Source organism: Oryzias melastigma, linkage group LG24, assembly GCF_002922805.2.
Source record: "Oryzias melastigma strain HK-1 linkage group LG24, ASM292280v2, whole genome shotgun sequence".
Lineage (NCBI taxonomy): Eukaryota > Metazoa > Chordata > Actinopteri > Beloniformes > Adrianichthyidae > Oryzias > Oryzias melastigma.
In genome coordinates, this window is record NC_050535.1 from 534842 (window position 1) to 554927 (window position 20086).

General features: G+C 40.6%; 1 protein-coding gene across 4 annotated transcripts in view; it reads left to right on the forward strand.

Moving 5' to 3' along the window:
• The window catches only part of LOC112158341 (steroid hormone receptor ERR2), a 71401-nt gene extending 51321 nt beyond the window's left edge, over positions 1–20080 (forward strand). For all 4 annotated transcript variants that reach the window (XM_036210578.1, XM_024291642.2, XM_036210579.1 and 1 more), the window contains 4 exons: positions 1499–1609; positions 3629–3790; positions 12324–12593; positions 18211–20080. In XM_036210578.1, coding sequence (XP_036066471.1) covers positions 1499–1609; positions 3629–3790; positions 12324–12593; positions 18211–18455 — 788 coding nt within the window. In that variant the 3' untranslated portion in view covers positions 18456–20080. The remainder of the gene's footprint in view (positions 1–1498; positions 1610–3628; positions 3791–12323; positions 12594–18210) is intronic.
• Positions 20081–20086: the final 6 nt, after the last annotated feature.

Here is a 20086-nt window from a genome sequence, read left to right on the forward strand (position 1 = left end):
CTCGGGTTCTGATGGAATGAACAGGCCGTCTGCTGGAGATTTTGGAGACGTAGGAATAAAAACGGTGTTTCTGCATCTCGTCCTGCTGCTGTTCCCTCCGCTGCTGTAAGCTGAAACCGGTTTCACTGAGCTCTTACCTCCTGTCAACGTCCATAAATTATGGTCTGGCTGCACTTGGAGTTCAGAGAGCGGAGCGTGGAATTCAAACATCAACTGTTCGGCCACTTGTCGCCAACCACATGTCAAGCCTGTGTGTTTTTGTGGTTCAGGATCAGTTTAAGTCTTTGAATTCATAGTTTTTTTACTCCTGACATAATTCTGCATCAGACAGTTTATGGTAGCGAAGGCGTTTACCAACCGCTAGACTCAGGTGTGTCATTAACTGCAGTTGATTTATCGTCTGCAGCTCCAGCACTCCCTTTCCTGAAGCATCGTTTATAATTTTAAATTTAACTTAAGTGAGAGTAATGGCAAAAGGAGCCGCCCGAGCTCCACTTCACTGCAAAGCCAGCTTCCTAACCGACTAATTAAAAGCACATCCACATGTGTTGGAGGAACAAGAAGTCTATTTACAAGCCTTATTGATTCTTTTAAGGCGTACAAATGGAAACCGTGTTCGGAGAGGAGCTCTCGATTTAGCTTCAATCTGCCAGGCATAAAATGATCTCACTGTGTTTGCTGGGAAGAATAGGCTCCCTCTGGGCACGCTGGGTAATTAGGTTAGTGGATAGTCGGTGTCAGGAAATTGAAAGAGCGTCCTAATCAGATTCTTTTGTTTCCAGGGGAATCAAAGGAATTTGTGCGAGTCACTGGGAAATCTTGCACAACTCAATTCCACTTGACCAGAGGAAAGCTGTTTGCTCTTTAAACGCCGTTTAATAGCAAGGCGCTAATGCAGAGGGTAAACCGCATGAGCCGGTTCCTCAGGAGATCATCGCAGATGTGGCGCCGCTGTATGGCGAGGCCTCCTCCTCCTCCGAGAGGAGCGGACAAATCCTGATCTCACTTCAGATTTCCACGATCAAAGCATTTAAGATTACTCGTAAACAGGAACCATTTGGTCTGAGGGTTTTATTCGTCGACTGTATCTGAGTACTGGACTGAGCGAGAGTGATGTCATCCATACTTCCAGCATCAAACAAATAAAGTCGATTCAGGCGCCATTTTTGTGTAGGACGGGCGCCGCCATGTTGGAGCCAGACGACGTCAGTAAGCACTGATTGGTTTGAGTTTCTATGGCAACCACTCTCATCAATCAGGACTGAGCTTGTTGAAAGGCCACACCCCTACCAAACTCCTCAATGGTGGACAGCAGGCTCCGCCTACTTTAAATTGAAGCATCTGATTTAAAAAAACGTATCGGAGCCAGAATGTTTATCCTGACCAATAAAATAACTGTTTACTCCTCTATAGAAGTCTGTGGGGTTTTGGGGGAGGGGCCACTCAGTCCAGTTCACATATACAGTCAATGAAATGTCATCGTTATTTTCGTTCTCAGGTGTACGTCTGGATCGGGTGCGAGGGGGGAGACAGAAATACAAACGACGGCTGGACTCTGAAAATGGCGCCTACCTCACCCTCAGCATCCCCCCGCCAGCCAAAAAGCCACGTAAGTATTTTCTCTTTTATTAATTCTGAAGTCACATTCCGATTCTCTTGGGATTATTGTGGCCGTTTTAGCTAAAATCAAAAAATCTGTTGTTTTCTTGATTTTACTTAATATATAAAGAAAATATTCACAAAAATGTGTTAAAAACACAATATTTATCGGAGTGTGTCTTTAAAGGATGTTAGAATAGAAAAATGTGAAACTATTCCTGTATGTGAACTCCATCACGACAAAAACATGTTTTCAAACTAAATTCTGTTTTTCAAACCAAATTTTCAAACTAATTCTAATAACCTGGATTGAAGTTAATACTATTAATATTAATGGATCTCTTTGAAAAATAAGCAAAACTTAGGTTTCATTGTAGGAAAATATAAAGGAAAAAACGTTGATGAAAATCTAATAACTGCGTCAGACTGATGAGTTCTGTTCAAATAAATCTGAATTTTCTTGCTCCTGCAACACAATGAAAACTGGAATATGACCTTCATGTAAACATAGTATCTGTAAATGAATTTTCTAAATCCTAATCTTAGACTAAAGTCCTGATCCAGATATTCTCATAAAACATTCTCACCGAAGTCTCTGAAAATAAACTAAAATTATTTTGCTATTGAGCACGTTGGAGTATTAGGGCCAATTTACAAACTTTTTTTTTTAATTACAACTTTAAATCTTGTAAATTTAAGATAAAAAACATTGTAACTGTTCAATTACAAGAATAGCCGTTTATTTATGACTCAAAAAATCATAATAATGACCTTTTTTTGTAAATTCATGAGATTTAAAGGTCCAAATTTATGAGAAAAAATAGCTTTTTTGATGCCCTAATACTAATTGAAAACTTTATTGATAAGATTATTTTTTCCAAGACAGAAAATGAGACACGAGACTTTTACTCCATAGAGATTCTGTTTTTGCAGTGTAGTCATGACGGCGACATGACCCAGAAGAAGAGGAGCTCTGACCACGTTTTCTGACTGAAACTTCATCTGAAAACAAATCTTCTGCTGTTTGGGATCTATTAGATCACATGTGTTAAAGTCAAGGCCCGGGGGCCGGATCCGGCCCTCCAGATCATTTTATTTAATTGTTATTATTGACCCGATGTTATCTTGAGCTCATTTCTAACTTCTATAATTTTGACAAAATATATTTTTATTGAGAGTAAAATATTGAAAGTTATTTAAGGTTTAAGTTGATTTATTCTGGAATAATATTCCTGGATTTAGAATTTTATTAATTATGTCAAAAAAGTTACAGTTTTAAAGTTTTAAAAATTGACATTTTGCTAGTTTTTTAGAAATTTTTAACATTTACTTAAATTTTGTAGGCTTTGGAGTTTAGCTAATATTTCAGCTACATGCTAGCTATTTTAGCTAATTTATGCTTTTCTATTTAATATTTTTCAGGCTGGAGTTAGGATAATAATCACACACTAGCTGATTTGCCTAATTTAGGCTTTTTTCCGTTTTTTTCCCCCCATTTCTTTGTGGCTATTTTGAAGTTTAGCTGTTTTTACAGCTACGTGCTAGTTGTTTTGGCTAACCTAGTTTTTTTTTCTTTTTTTGTTGTTTTAGGCTAATTTGTGATTTTGCTAATATTTTAGCTGGCTATAAGCTTCAGTGTTTTCAGCTATTAGCATTAGCATCTTCAGCGACCACATTCAGCTTACAGCGTTCACACTAGCATGATTGCAGGTTATGCTATATCTAGTTCATAATTATGTTAAAAATTAAAAGTTTTAAAGTTTTATAAATGTAGTTTTCAAGAGTTCAATAAATGTTCGTCTTGTCCGACATAAGGTGTGTTTTGGATTTTGGCCCCTTGTGCGATTGAGTTTGACACCCGTCAGGCGTTATCGCTCCACAGAAAATGGTTTCAAAAGTCACAGAAAAACATCAAATAAAATCCTCATTAGAGGCTTTAAATGTTCCTTCAGATTTTCGTCTCATCCACATTCACTCAGTTTTGCGATTTCTGAGTGGATGAAATGATCGTCTGTCGTTCTCCTCTCAGTCACAAAGATCGTCTCCCATCTGCTGGTGGTGGAGCCGGAGAAGATCTACGCCATGCCCGACCCCACCGTGCCGGACGGGGACATCAAGGCCTTGACCACCCTGTGCGACCTGGCCGACCGCGAGCTGGTGGTCATCATCGGCTGGGCCAAACATATCCCAGGTGAGGGGCGTTCTGTTTGGGTTTCACACTCGAGCAAAGAGGAAAACGAACATCTGCTCCTCATCTGCACCACAGGGAGAAGCCAGTCCCACATTCTGAAGCCTAATCAATAGAGCGCAGCTGAAAGCTTTGATTTGACTGGGAGGGGTGGGAGAGACCCGCCCCCGTGTCAATGTATTCCACTCCAATCCCAGACTACAAGAAAGCAATCCTCTTACTGACTTACAGACGCCGTTCGGGGCCTTTGGTAGCATTGATTTATTTAAGGAAATACTGATGGATTTTCCTTCTCCATGTTGATGAATTCTTAAACAAGACCTGCCATGCAAATTTTAGCTCCTTTTTCAGCTCACTTTAGTTAAGAGTCACTGCTGACCTCTGAGGGGGTCAAAGGTGACAAAACATAGCAGCAGGACATCGATCCAGAACATTAAAGCGAACCCAGAACACTGTTCTAGAACTTTACACCACATTTGATTTTATGGATCCAACATTACTGAGTCCTAATGTGTGATGATGTTTTTATGAGCTGATAAAACTGGTCAGAGATTGCAGCAACTATAAGACGTGCAGGTGTTTGTAAAATAAAGACATATTCCTGACTCTTGAAAAATAAACAGGAAACGAAACTCAATTTAAAGTTACATTCACACCAAACGCCATTTGCGAATCGAGTTTCAGTGTCAGAGTCAAAGAACAGTCAGACGTCCTGCGACGCGGCGGTCCAGCAGCAACTCATTTTAGGGGTTGAAACTGAAACATTCAGTTTCCAAAGTTCCAATATCTGAACTTTGGTGAAGAATTCAACCAATCAGGAGCTCTGCTTTGGCCCGTGGCATGTTGATGATGTCATCAGTGGGTGGAGTCCAAAACCAACATGGAAGAGAATCTGATCATTGTCCTTGTCACAAAGCTAAATCAGGGTCAGACAGGTCAATCATGAACATGGGAGCATCCGGAGAGAGACTAGAGATGTTAGAGTCCAGGTGAGGGTCAGGGCAGGCAGCAGGTAATCAGATGAGGCCATCCAGTAGCCAAAGGGAGTCATCTGCAGTAGCTAGACCACTCCCACGTCACACCTGAGCTGTAACGTTGAGAGCCCGGGTTAGGGTGTATTCAGACTGGAAGAGTCTGTTGGTCTGGAACAGGTCCTGATCGAGTCCTGAACCTTTTGTTTGGTCTGTGTTCAGACTGCCATCATTTCTCCTCCAAACCAAAGCTTGTAAACAAAACCACCTGACTGAAGATCTCATAATTCACCGATTCACGGCTGTTTTGGTACGATGGAGGCGTGCTGCACGACGGCTACTGAGGAGATGACGACTACAAGTGTTTATGACAGAGAGATTGCTGGGAAATGGGGGATGTGGATCAAAGTTGTTTTAATGAGCCTGCATTCATCCCAACACTTCCTGTGTCTCCTGGTTGGCCCGATATTCTGTTTACATCCCATAATCCCCAGCTACGGGGGTCGTTTTAGTCCAACTGTTCCACTCCGAGAGTGGAGTCTATTCAGACTGAGGAAACTCAGAGCGAACTGGAGTTTTGTCTGACTGGAAACAAACGAGACCACCTTGAAAGATGGGTCAGGGCGGTTCCTGGTCCTGGACCGGACACTCTAAATTTTGGTATTTTCAGATCTTAACGGCTCATCCAGCTGTGATTTTGTTTAATTCTGTAAAAAATGTATATATTTGATTAAAATGCTGCTTCCCCTTTAGCTGTGGAAACGCGGTCACTTCATTGGGATTGTAGTCATCATGTTGTAAGTTAGAGATCGCGTACGGTCCAGTTGAGTCGAGAAGAACATCTGACATCAACCCTTCACCGTTTCGTGGCAGACTGTTCAGACTCCAGCAATGAGGAGCTGTCAAAAGCAGACTGGAACGGCTGGGCTGCTAAAAGCGTTTGCCTGATCTATTATTCATCTCAGGATATCTCAGCTTTGCAGTGACCCTTACAGTGATCCATCCACTCATTTATCCGTCCATCTATCATCTGCCACTGAGCCGAGCTTCCTTCTCCATCTCTTCTGGATTCGACAGAGGACAGGTTTAGTTTCAGAACCGTCACAGCTTTGGAGAATGGGACCACATGTAACAAGCCCAGCAGACGGCGTCAGAATCCCCTGAACCACCTCTGCATGTCGACCTCAGCACCGTTTGATAGAAGAACAGAATGACCACAAGCCAGACAGACTTAAATGTGGAAGAGAACATAAAAAAGATCCATACTAACCAAAACTCACATCCATATGTTGGCGATGAAGTGCTCTATGAGTATTATCTCAGCTGTATAGGATGCCAATATTGATCTTCTAAGATCAAACAAATTAACTCTATAATTTAAAAGATAATACAAGAAGTTTCTGTGAAGTTATTTCATGGACCGAAGTCTGACCCACTCTGAATCCTTTTCTTGTCCTCGCTCGTATTGATTTTTCGCGATGGGAAGGTTTGAAAGCCGGTCTGATAGAGTTATGGGAGGGACATGAGGGAACCCTTTACCTGAAGCCACTGTCAGAGAGTCACCGAGGAATGATTAAGACAAAAGGGGTCCCCACAGTTTAACCGTCAACGCCCACCATTACACTCAAGGCCCAAAGCACAAATGGCCTTAACGATGAGGTAATAAGAGTCGTTACTGCAGATCTCTCCATTTAATTCAATATCCAGATGTGGAGAGATGAGGAGAACAAACGGAGTTTCTGTATTCATGACTAGAAATTACTCTTCTTGTACCTCCAGTTTAAGCATTAGACACATGTACCTGGGGGTTGATCCGCACGGGTACTGCCGGTTTTTTGGGTTCTCTGGACCCGTGAAGAGTCGTAGAGTGACCACATTTTAAGAAGAGCAGAAGTGTGTCTTTGAGGTGGCTTGTAGCTCAAGAGACATACCATTAGTGTATCGAAGCGTATATAGAAGCTATACGCACTTATAATGTACGGATGGAGTTGTTAGTAAGATGTGGATATTGGTCCGTTACCGACCAATACGAATTGCACGTTCATGTGCGCGGGATGGCTAAGTGCCCATAGGATGTCCACACAAACTACTCTCTAACTGACCGATTTCCTCATTTCTAAGCTGCAGCACTGCGTCACTTTTTGATGTTTTGGGTGTCCCCAACTTGTCTTTTTTTGAAGTGCCAGCTCAAGATTCAAGATTCAATTTATTTATTATCATTGTCACAGAATAACAACAAAATTGGGTTTAGAGCATCTGTACTCCATACTTAGATAATAATAATAATAATAATAAATACTAAATACCCCTCAGCCCAGTGGAAACATTTGATCCAGTGAGAGACAGTTCCAGGGACGTTCAGAGACCTGAGAGTCATGATAAAGTGCAACAATGCAACCAGTTCAGTGTTATTGTAATGTAGCAAATATGGTTATGATCTGTTAGCAGAGAGAGAGAGGGGGGTGGCGAGGGAGAGAGAGAAAATGAGATATAATGCAACCAGTTCAAAGCTATTCAAAAGTTGGATATGGTTATTGTCCGTGAGAGGGGGTGGAGACGGGAGAGGGGCAGAGTTCAGAAGCCTCACAGCTGTTCTCTAAATCAAAGTTACCCAACCTCCGGCAGCAAACTGGTACCGGTTCGAGGGCCGCTTTATTACCAGGCCACAGATGCTAATCAGGGGGTCGCCGTTACCGTACCCTGACCTTGTACCAACCCTAACCCTTACCTGGTATGGGTTCCACGTCTGTTACCGGATGCGGGACAAGTAGAAAAATGGAAAGCAGATGCGGTAACAGAGGTGGTAACGAGCACGGAACTGGTACTGAGTTAGGGTTATGGTACCAGTACCGGTACCGGTCCACGTCCTGAGGGTTGGGGACCTCTGATTAGCATCTGTGGCCTGGTATCAAGCGGCCCTCGGACCGGGTCACGCCCTGGAGGATGGGGACCATGATATAAGCTGAAAGTGTGTTCCAGAACCATCGCGTTCGTAGACGTGCGCCGGTGTGCACCCAGCATGGCGGTGACTAAGGCTCCTCATCCTCTGCAGCCATAGACCACGTTCTGACCATCCCAGTTTCAGTCGCTGGTTCAAACCTCCTCTTCTAGGGTTTCCTTCCTTCTCCTCTTCCTCTTCATCGGTCTCTGGTTCCCCTGGCTCCCCCCTCCCCCTCCCCACTCATATATGGCCCTCTAGCCTCATTATTACCTCTGTCTTTTTATTATGCCCATTAGAGCTCTTAGGAGGCCCGTAATGATACTAAATGAATAGAGAGTGAACTGCTGTCGGTTTTAGAGCCCGCTCTCAATGACAGCTTCAGGCTTCGCTTCCAGCCACTCTCTCTCTTCACTGAGCTGAGCCCAGATTCAATTTGTTATCTGATCTGTACTCGAGCGTCAGCAGAGCACTTTTCATTTCTTCAAACCGTCTCCTTTAGTGTTTCAAGGATTTCTATTGGAACTTATGGACAAAGACACCAATAGCAGATTGTTAATTACATTCCAGGTTTTTTTGTTTATACTCGTCACTTCTGCAGCAAAGCCATCAATGATGTTAAACCTTTTTAATGTTTGACTGCTGTCATATTAAACTGAAATCAAGATTTAGTGAAAATACGTTTAATTTCAACATTAGTTTTAGGCTAAAAAACTCAAAACCTCCTAAAACATGCAGAAAGAAATCATTAGTATTAGAATATTTGGTGATCAATCATCTTCTGGGGAGCAGTGTAAAGAGAACCCTGTTTTAACCCTGAGCTTGTCGACCTCTCCGGACTGAAGCTCCATGTTCACTTGCAGGTGAACTCTGGTGCGGTTCACTTCAGTGTGTATGCAAAAGAATACAACTACTGCAACGTGAATTTTAAAGAAGCAGGAAGTGGGAGAAAGTTTGGAAATGTCATCAGGTGAAGGTGGTGCAGAGACAAGAGGAGGCTAGCGGCGTTTCTTCTTCCCGCTCTCTTCTTCTCAGAGCTTTCCTACTTTCTACTGCCCCCGAGTGGGCAGGAGTGAGAACAGCAGGATATTTTTCAGCCGTTTGAAAAACTAAGGAAAAGAAAATCTAAGACCTCGTCTAAATTGGGTGCAGTTCCAGCCCACACTCACCTGTTTCCAGTCACATTAGCATCTGCTTCTACGCCGCTAACGCCGGTGACGCCAAAACACAAACTCTGTTACGTACTGTAACTTTTCAACCGTTAACATGATAATTCCAGCAGATTTTGAAGGAGAAGAGCGACGCCAGCTGCAGCTAAATCAAAGAAATCAAACACTGGAGCTCCGGTGTTAAATACCTCTACGCCACATGGGTCAAAGTCACGGCCCGGGGGCCAGATCCGGCCCTCCGAGTAATTCAATCCGGCCCTCCAGATCGTTTTATTGTTATTAATGACCCGATGTTACCTCGTTTCTAACTTGTTTTATTTTGACAAAATATATTTTTATTGAGAGTAAAATATTGAAAGTTATTTAAGTTTTAAGTTGATTTATTCTGGAATAATATTCCTGGCTTTTTTATTATTCATAATTATGATAAAAAGTTAAAAAGTTACATTTTTAATTTTTTAAACATTGGCATTCTGCAGCTTTTTTGACTATTTTAACATTTACTAAGATTTTTAGGCTGTTTTGAAGTTTAGCTATTTTTTCAGCTACATGCTAGCTGGTTTGTTTTGCTAATTTTCTTTCTTTTATTTTTATTTATTTCAGCACTAGCATCTTTAGCGGCTAAATTCAGCTTCCAGCATTCACACTAACGTTATCACTGGTAATGTTATATATCTAGTTCATAATTATGTTAAAAAGTAATGTTTTTAAACTTTTAAAAATGTAGTTTTAGAGTGTTCTGTAAATGTTTATCCTGTTCGTGACCTCAGGTGTGATTGAGTTTGATCTACACTCATTGATAATCATTTCTATAGTCATTGATAATCATTTATACAGTCATTGATAATCATTTCTATAGTCATTGATAATCATTTATAACTGTATTAAATGATACATTTCTATATGAAACTATTCTGAGAATTTCGATTCATTTGATATCAACATGCAGTGAATCTGCCCCTCCCCCAGCAAGCCGGATGTCCTCCACCCGCCGTCCGTTTGTCAGATCTCAGGCTCGGATCGATGCCCCCCCCTCGCATTTGCTGGACTGATTACAATCTAGTAATCAATGACACCCCCCACTCCTCTCCTCCCGTTCCGTCCTTTCTCTATTTGCTTGATAAGGACCATCAGGAGGAGTTCTTTTAAGTCGTCCTGCGCCGTCCCGATCCATACCGGTTCAGGTTAGAGGAAGCGCGGTTCAAGGCCCCGCTCGATACTCGCAATCAGCGCCGCACTCGGCGTGGAGCGCTGGAAGGCACGGTGGGGCTGCGTGTCTTTTCGGGTGGGGGCGACCTCTGGCTGCAGAGGATTCTGATTCCTGAAGGGTCTAAAGATGGTCATGTATTTACTCCAATAAAACAAATATTTGTTCAGTTTTGCAAACATTTCCAAATGTTACAATGATGTAATCACAAAACTGAAACCAGCTTTCTTCATTTACCTAAACTCCATCGATATATGTAAACATTTGAAACATAATTCTCTTCCTCTTGAAAATGGCATCAAACTGGATGTTTTATGCGATGGAGGACTTATTTATGATGTCATCCATCCATAGTCATGCACTGCAGTGTCTCATTCCTCTGAAAATAATGTAGGAATGTTCTCATGGTTTGTGCACAGAGATGTTCTGAAATCATTCAATATCACACTTTAATGTCATTAAACTCCAAAAATGAATCTTTAGAAAGTAAAACGACTCTTGTTTCAAATCATTTGTGTTCTTTTTGACAAGAAAATGTATCTAATAAAGAACGTCCATCCATCCATCTTCCTCCGCTTCATCCGGGACCGGGTCGCGGTCGTTTAAAGAACGTTTTTCTATTTAAAAAAATAATCTTAGTTTTTGGTGTTCAGAATTTAGTTTTAAATCAGAATCAGAAAAGTCATTCAACAGAATGCAGTGAAAATCAGCTTCATCTCCCTTGTGCAAAGAAGCAGGAAAAGACAAATTTAAGAGGTAAAAACAATAAAATAAAGTAAAGTAAAGTAAATAAAATAAGAATAAGATAAGAAAAAAACCATTCTTTGCTGTTTCTTTGTTTGCTTGTTATGGTTCAATTAAAGATTTCCTTTTAATTGTAATAATTTAATAGTTTTTCACTAATTTCCAGAGGGCCTTTTATTGCAAATATAAATCCAAATGTATCTTCACTTTATTTTAGATTTTGTTATTAATTCCCAGCTCGAAAAGGAAGTGAGAGGAAGAAATAAATATATGTATTCCCACCCCATAAACATTCCTAATGAATGTGATCTATTGCAGCCGGTGGCTTTTATATGAATGAAATCAATTCCTTTGATTTCTGTCAGTAGCTGCTTTTCCATTGATTGTGAAATTGCAGAAATTAGATTTGCAATAGTAAATTTGCCTAATGAAAACACAACAATGTTGAAAAATACTCACATGTATTGAGAAAAGGTTTTGCACTTGGAGGAGGTGCTTTTTGAGTCATGTGACCAACAACCGGACACCACGCTTAGCGAGGGATACAAGAAGTCCTCCAGCGTCTCAGCTCATCAAAAGTTGTTGCAGAATTCTCCTCAGTAAAATGCCCAACCACCATTTCCCAGAATCCCTTCATCCGTAGCCCCTCCCACGTAGCTGGCCGCTCCACGGCCTGGATAAGACGCCGACGTCTCCTTTGATAGATGATGGCGAGTCAAAGTATTGATCACATCTGTGTTTTTGAATGACTTATCTCATCAGTTGGTTTCTGTTTATTCGCAAAGTTATGATTTAATGGAAACAGTGGAATTACAAAATAAATTTTTTTTACATTTCTAGAATTTCGACAAAGTTAGTCTGAGACGCAAAAAATAAAAACAAGAATAATAATGTTTTGATGCAAATAAGAAAAAGATCCGATTCTCCTCCGTGTTTGTTTTGGACAGCACTCCTTCTTCTTCTGGCACTGTCAGTAGCAAATACTGATACACACATACAGCGCCCTCTGGTGGTTGTTTGCAGAAACAAACGCTAAAGGAGATCCGGTTATTAGTGGGAAAATAACAAATTGTTTTTTTTTAAAAATCACAAGTCGCTCCTGAATAAAAGTCGCACCCCTGGCTAAACTATGAAAAAACATCAACTTATGCTGCGGACAATACTGTATTTACATTAAAAACAATGGATGTCTGTGCATTATTGCAGTCTGCCCAGACACTGATACAAGCATCATTTCTTCTGACTCAAGTTTTCGGTTCCTCCATGGTTTTTATGACCTCCTCTGGAGATCCTTTTGCATTATTAGTCCAAGTTTTCTGTAATTTTGTGTGTTTTTGTTGTATTATTCATGAAGGGTTTCTCACATTTGACAGATTTATCTCCGCCGCGCTCAGAGCTCTGCGCAGATCCAGCTTCTCTCTGCGCTGATCGTAACTAATAAAGCAGCTCTGAGCCGTCAGGTTAACGAGATGATCCATGAAAGATCAAACTGTCTGACCTTTCCCAGGCTTCTCCACGCTCTCCCTGGCCGACCAGATGAGTCTGCTGCAGAGCGCCTGGATGGAGATCCTGGTGCTGAGCATCGTCTTCCGCTCGCTGCCGTGCGAGGACGAGATCGTGTACGCCGAGGACTACGTGGTGGACGAGGAGCAGGCCAGGATCTCGGGCCTGCTGGACCTTCACGTCGCCATCGTGCCGCTGGTGCGTCGGTACAAGAAGCTGCGCATGGAGAAGGAGGAGTTCGTCATGCTCAAAGCCATCGCGCTCGCCAACTCCGGTAAGAACACCTGACCCAGTTCGACATCAGGAACCAAGATGTAGAGTTCAGCCGAATCAGTTCAGAACGTTTTGGAATATTTTACTAGAATCTTTGGGAAAAAAACTGAAAAAAACAAAGACATTGAAAAAAGTTTATATCATAATAAACAATAAGAAGGATTAACAAAATGAACTAAAAAATACAGCTTGGCGGCCATTTTTAGGGTCCTCTTTCTCACAATAAGGAAACTTTTGTTCCAGCATTCTTTATGAATTTTCACTCATATTCCACCGAGTTAGATCTAAACCTACAACTAAGGCTACTATGACCTTTGACCTCCAGAAGAGGCCGCCATCTTGAATTTTCCACAAAAGTCACTATTAGCTCTTTCGAGAAATGTGAACTCCTCTTAGGTATTTCAGTCTATCGCCTCCTAACTCCTCGAGCATCATGGGAAAGCTACTTGGGAAAAAATGTTGGTTTTAAAGTTTGTAGAGTTTGAGCGTCGTTCACGTAGCGAGCTCGCAAAAGTGGCGTTCCCCTGTTGCTCGCACATTTTGTACTGGAATATTGTGAAAATGTTATACATGAATCATTGGCTCAAGCTGAGCGAAATGAAATGAAATACCACACGGACCTATCAGGAATGTGGGCGTGGCTAGCAAAAAACCTCCATTGCTAAAGAAATAAAAAAATGTACTTTTGCAGATTTTTCTAAAAAATACATAAATCTCTTCGTCCTCACCAGACGACCACAAGAGAAAATGGTTGCTATGGAGATAAACCAACACACACACGTCAGGCATATCCAAGAGAACTTTTGAAATTATTATGGGATGGCCACACGACCTCCGGCTTAGAGTAAGATTTGGTAATTTTCACGTTTTCACACAAAATGAGAAAATTACACTTTTTCTGATTTTCACGAAAATTCACACACATCACCAGTTTAAGTCTACAAGATTCTTTGACCTTTGACCTCTGTAAGAGGTCGCCATCTTGGATTTCCCCCCAAAAAATGACTATAAGTACTTTCTACATATTTAAACTCCTCCAAAGGATTCCGATCTATTGCCTCCAAACTCCTCGAGCATCATTGGGAAGCTACTCAGGGACAAATGTTGGTTCTTAAGCTTGTAGATTTTGAACAGCGTTCACGTGGCGATCTCGCAAAAGTGGCGTTCCCCTGTTGCTCGCACTAAACTGAATAAATGTATCGTTGGCTCAAGCTGAACAAAATGATATAAGATATGATATGAACGTATCAGGAATGTGGGCGTGGTTCACAAAGAACCTCAGTTGCTAAGGAAATAAAAGAACGTACTTGAGCTGATTCTTCTAAAAATGTCGTAGACCCGTTGGTCACGACCAGACGTCCAAAAAATAAAGTGGTTTCTATGGAGACAAAACCAACAGAATTTCAAAACAAAGCACTTTTAGTACCAGTAGCTTCTGTAGCTGTTGGGTTTTTCATCGATCGTCTTGTAACTTCTAAAGCATCATTTGGAAACTACTGTGGAAGAAATGTTGAAATTAGAAGTTGTAGATTTTGAATAGTCCGTGTGGCGAGTTTGAAACTGTTGAGATCCCGGCTAGCTCGCACATTTTTATCGGAATGATGAAAAAAACATAAGCATGAATTCTCTGGCTCAAGCTGAACAAAACTATATAATGTACGATATGACAATGTTAAAATTGTGGGCGTGGCCAACAAAACCATCACAAAAAAATCTGCAGACTCAGCTAAAAATGTATAAATTTTAATTTGGGAAAAAAAATGTTGGAATCCACTAACGAAACCAAAATACTTGTGTCGGTGACATCAAAGGTAGTTTTGAAATTATTATGGGATGGCCATGTCTGATTTTCACATAATTTGCCCCACATGCCGCTAGCTTAGGTCTACTACGACCCCTGGAGTTTTGTCGACCTCTGACCTCAGGAGGAGGCCGCCATCTTGAAATAAAAACAATGAAAGCACAACAAAAGCGACAAATGAAAACTCGTCCTAGAGATTCATCCTGCAGCTTTAGTGAATTTATATTTGACACTTTTGTCTCTTTATTCCCAACACCTGAGGATCTCACAGACAGATTTATACAAAGATGTTTCAGTGAATCTGAAACACAAACATGCAGAGATTCCTTCATCCCTTCAGGGCCGTGTATGTGAAAACACCTGGTCCAGGTAATCAGCTGTAGGTGGGGCTGGGTTTCTGGAAAACTTAAGACAAGAAAACTTTATTTATAAGTACATTTAGGACATGGAGGCGGAGCTTGCAGGGAAATACAGGAGTGCAGTAAAATAAACAAACGCTCCAAAAATATAAAGAAGAGTGATTGAACTTGATTCCACTGAGGGCTACGATCTTTAATTCAACATCATGAGGTTAAAAGGGAAGAACATCTCTGTATCAAATCTCTAGTAAATCAAGATAAGTTGGCATTTAATTAAACAAACAAAGAAATTAGACCAAGAATCTGTCAAGAGCTGATCCATATCTGCTGGAGGCGCCACGTCCACAATGACGGATCCCTGATAAGCCTGAACGTAGAGGTCAGGAGCGCCCGCCTTTAATTCAGCCCGGCGAGCACGTGCGCGCGCCACCATGTTTCAATCTGCGTTGAGATGCGCTCGCCGCTCGCTCCATCTCCATCACAGAGGCTGCCAGCGCGCCTCAGCGGACGGAGATATATTTAGCATTTCATTAGAAAAACAGGGGCTGTCAATAAAATGTGTTAAGTGGAGTGGAATGAGCGCGGGGGAGCGACGGGCCTCGTTTGTTCCAGCGTGAAGAAGCGGCGCCCGTATCGACAGTTTGCTTTTCATGAGGCTGGGCCTGTCCTCCACTAATCAATGCCTGTTAGGAGTCTTTTCTGCTGCCTGACTGAAAGGGGAAAAGCGCTGAGGCCGGAGCTTCAGGCTTTGATGACCAAGAGGAGGTGTGAGCGCGAGAGGTTTGAGGGGAGGTGCAGGGAGGCAAAGTCCGGCGGCGCCGCGGCTCCTGTGGGGGCGACAGCTGTGGAAATTCACGGCCATCGATTTTGTAATTAGCGGCGTATCGACAGGATCGACGGCGGGCTGCTGACGGATTACAAGGAAATTGTTTCTTCAGAGTCAGTTTTTCCTCAAAGCGCCGCGTGAGGACGACGCCTCCTCGCGCACGGACCAGGATCACATCAGCATTAGCATGAAGAGCGGGAACGCGTGTGCGGGCCACATAGCCTAGTTAATTTCCCAAGATAGAAATGCAATTTACACAGAAGGCGACTGTAAAAGAGACTTAATCAGTCGGTTAGGAACATAATTAGCCTCGTACGTTCCTCTTTTCTGCCTCATTTACATGTTCGCGCTGACGGAACTTCCACATGAACTACTTCACTCCATCCGGATGTTTCCATCAAACCAGGAGATTTCTGACCACACTTTTCCACTTTTCCACTTTTTAAAACATTAAAGCTTCAAAAACGTTGTTCTCTTTAGAATGGAGAACTTCTGCTCTGCAGGGTTTGTGTTGACGATGCGATACGTATCGCGATATATCCGACCAGAACAGTTTTTCTTTTCTTTTTTAAGATTATGACTTGGTATGAGTATGACGCTCTTAAATAATTAAATTCAATATTGTTTTGTCAGAATTTCAACCCAACACAAAAATCGTCAAACAAAATATCGCGATACATCCCTGAATCGATTTTTTTCCCCACACTCGAACACAAAATCTCCCCCAACGTTTTAGTCGAGTTTCTGATTTAATTGAAGAAAAACAAACTTACTCATCACTCTTCAGTCAATTTAAGATTTGATTTTTTAAAAGCATCTTGTTCCAAGTTTTATTTTTAATAATATTTTTAAGCAGTTTTTTGTGTAATTGATGATTCTAGCTTAATTTAAGGAAACTAGAAAGTTTTATTTGACAGTTTTAAAATCTATTTTTAAATGTATAATTCTAGTCTTGTGTTAAGATGATTATGGACTACAAATAAAAATGGAGTGACATTCTCTCCAAATAAGATATATTTGGAGCTAAAGTGTATTAATATACCTACTTTAAAGATATAAAACTTTTTTTTGATCAACAAATGTTTATTTTAGGACAATTTCTGGATCTAAACATCACAAGTTATTTTAAGAAATCTTTCCAAGACAAAGTCGATGAGTTCTGCTGTCAGCTTTACTCCAAACATCTCGTTCGGAATGTTTTCACGCTGAGAACAATTTTCCTGTGAACTTGTATGTGATTTCCATCGCAGAGCCAACACTGCAGAAATAAAGTCAAAGAATAGGAAAATGAGTCTAATCCAAAGAGGAAACATTTGTTTTAACATTTTTAACTGTGTTTTTATAGTTTTTTGAACTTTGAATGTGCAGCGTCTTGTTTGACTGAAGTCATTTTAAATCAAATAAACTTAAACTTTTTTTTTGCTAGTTCAAAGCAAATACTTTGTATTTTTGAGACTTGAATAACTTAATTGTTGTTTATTTTGATTATAGTGACATAAAATGGTGAAATATTAAGGGGAAAAGACTCATTTTAGAACCAAAAGTGATTAAAATTGAGATTATTAAATAATAAATCCTCATAAAATCTAAAACAAGAACTGATTCTTAGAACATAAAGTTATATTTTTGTTTCCAAAATAATTAAAACGAACATTTATTGAACTTTAAGATAACAACTTTGGTCAAAAAGTAGAGGGAAGTTTGTGTTTTTTGAGTCTTTTTCTTTGGAACAAAAGGATTTGGACTCATTTTAATAATCAATTCCTGATTTCTTGATCTGAACTCTTAATGAGACTAAATCTGTCCTGATTTGGAGAGAAGTTTGGAGAAGTATAAAGCAAAGAGAAGAACTTGGTGAAATGTCTAAAAATAAGGTTTCAAATCTGATAAATGAGTTCAAACCTGCTCTAATAGAAACTCACCTCATAGTTTCTTTTAGTGTTTAAAATATAAATCATTTTACTATTGTTTAAAAAATGTTTTTGTAGATGCTTCACAGAAAATTCCAACAATTCCTGATTTCAAGAAATTATATAAAATTTTTTGAACCTTCTTTAACAGATTTTACTGTTTTTATTTTAGAAAAACTGTGTAATTTCCATCACCAGCTTCACCCGTCGGTCTTTAAAGTCCAGCATCATCTGCTGCAGGATCTCCTCTTCTTGATTCCTTTCTCTGCTCTGTGATCTTCTCCAAACGCTCCTCTGTTCATCGGCTCGTCTTTTCCAGGACGGCGTTGTTGGTTTTCCTCTCAGACACAAAGTGCACTCCTTAATAAGTCTCAACTGGTTTCATTTTCCAGCTCATCCATAAGGAGGCCAGCCGCTCTTTCTTATGGAAATGAAGACCATCTGCCGCCATCATTTAGCCGGACCGCATCCCAGTAATGCAGCCGTCTGAATTCATTAGCGGCCGTGGAGGCAGGAAGTGGACCAGCGAGGGATGAATCGTGTTCCTGTCCTACTCTATATTTATTCAGACCTGCAGTGGCGCTCCCAGGAGTCCTCGCCACGCGTTTATTTAAGGAGCGTCTTTAGAAATGATAACGTGGAAGCAGCAGCGCGGCGGTGGCGCCTCCGAGCTGATGTTTGATGCTCCTAACAGATTCTGTGTTGCGTCTCCCCTGTCGCAGACTCCATGCACATCGAGAACATCGAGGCCGTCCAGCGGCTGCAGGACTCCCTGCACGAGGCCCTGCAGGACTTCGAGGGCTCCCAGCACCCCGAGGACCCGCGGCGGGTCGGCAAGCTGCTGATGACGCTGCCGCTGCTGCGGCAGACCGCCACCAAGGCCGTGCAGCACTTCTACAGCATCAAGATGCAGGGCAAGGTCCCCATGCACAAACTCTTCCTGGAGATGCTGGAGGCCAAGGCTTGACAGGCGGCCCGGCGCCGGACGGACGGACGGACGCGGCAGGAAGTGGAGTGCCAACTGTGACAACATGAAGCTTGAAATCAGAAATCCCATAAAGAAGATGAGTCTGTGGTCGTGTAAATACGTGTACAGAACATAGGAAACTGAGGTCTCACTATAACCAGAGACGTGAAGGTCTGAATCACCTGAAGAATCTCATCCGGAGGTTCAGAAACACTCCTGTGACTCTTTTCTAATCTCATGTAACCTTCGTCCTGTATATGCTTTTAATTTGAAAGGATTCCAGGTTTCCCAGATTTCCCTCGGACTCAGCAAAGATGGTCAAATGTTTGCACTTTGCATCCCATAATAAGAACAATGTGAAGGAGGTCAGGAAAGTCCCGTTTTCTAGAAAAACGTTTCTCTGAATCAAAGTTTAGGAACATTTTAAGGATTATTTAAAATAAGAATTGAACTAAATCAACACAATTAAAGATTTTTAATCTATCAAACAAACTTTTACTTTCAGGAAACCAACGTAAAAATATTTGCTTAAATTTTGTTTTTTTATTTGGTTTTAGGACAAGAATATAACAAATAAAATCATTATTTAATTGGAACGTATTTACTAATAGTTTATCGGACTAATCTTTAGTTTCATTATTGAGACACAATTTTAGCAACTTCTGTTGATTTAAAGTCTGTTTATACAAGCGTGCAGTAAAAATATATTTATTATGCAGCTGCATTAAAACTTCCAGTACTTTTTGATCCTTTGTAGTACAAATATACCACAATAGTTCGCATAAAACTCAAAAAGTTTTATTTTTGAGATCAGTCGTCCTCTTGGTGATTTTTTCTCTTCCTCCTTTGCAGCAGAAAAACTCACGTTTTCTAATTTTGACTCAAAAAGTTTGTAATTACATTTATTTTTATCCAATCTCGTCAGAAATGATGTTTGTTTTTACAAATTTACATTATTTTTAAGCAGAATTCCAGCAGGTTTTTCATCCAGAAAATATAAATGTGTTAATAAATTCAGATTACAGGGTAAAACAATCTGCTGGAAAATGTAAATTTAAACTGAACTTTTTATGCCAGTTCAGACAAAAGGGATTTATCTTTAGCTTCTCTACAGCAAACTGAATTATATTCTGGATTACATTAGTGACTGAATGAATCTCTTTAATTTCACTTTAAAACTGACTTTTGCTCCAATAAATCTCAGCAATAATTTATTTAACTCTGAAAATCATTGATCAGATAGTTGTGTGGTGCAGAATCAACTAAAGAATCCCTTGGGGATTTAGGGATGCTTCCCGTTGGATGTGAAGTGCCTCTCTGTACTCATCAGGATGAAAGGAGGCGTTACCATGACGACCGGCTGTACTTACATATAGACACACGGAGAGAGACCGTTTGGCTAAACTTGAAATGGGAGATTAAAGTATAAAAACGGATCATTTTACCACATTCAGAACAATAAATGAATAAATAATTGGACCATAAAGTAAAATATCAATCAAATACGGTTTAAAAACAAGTGAATATTTATATTTAAGAATTTAAAACAAATCATTTAATCTCATAAATTATTGTGTCTTTTATTAAATGTTCTGAGTGACTTTGAGCTGAAAATCTATAAAATCCAGGTT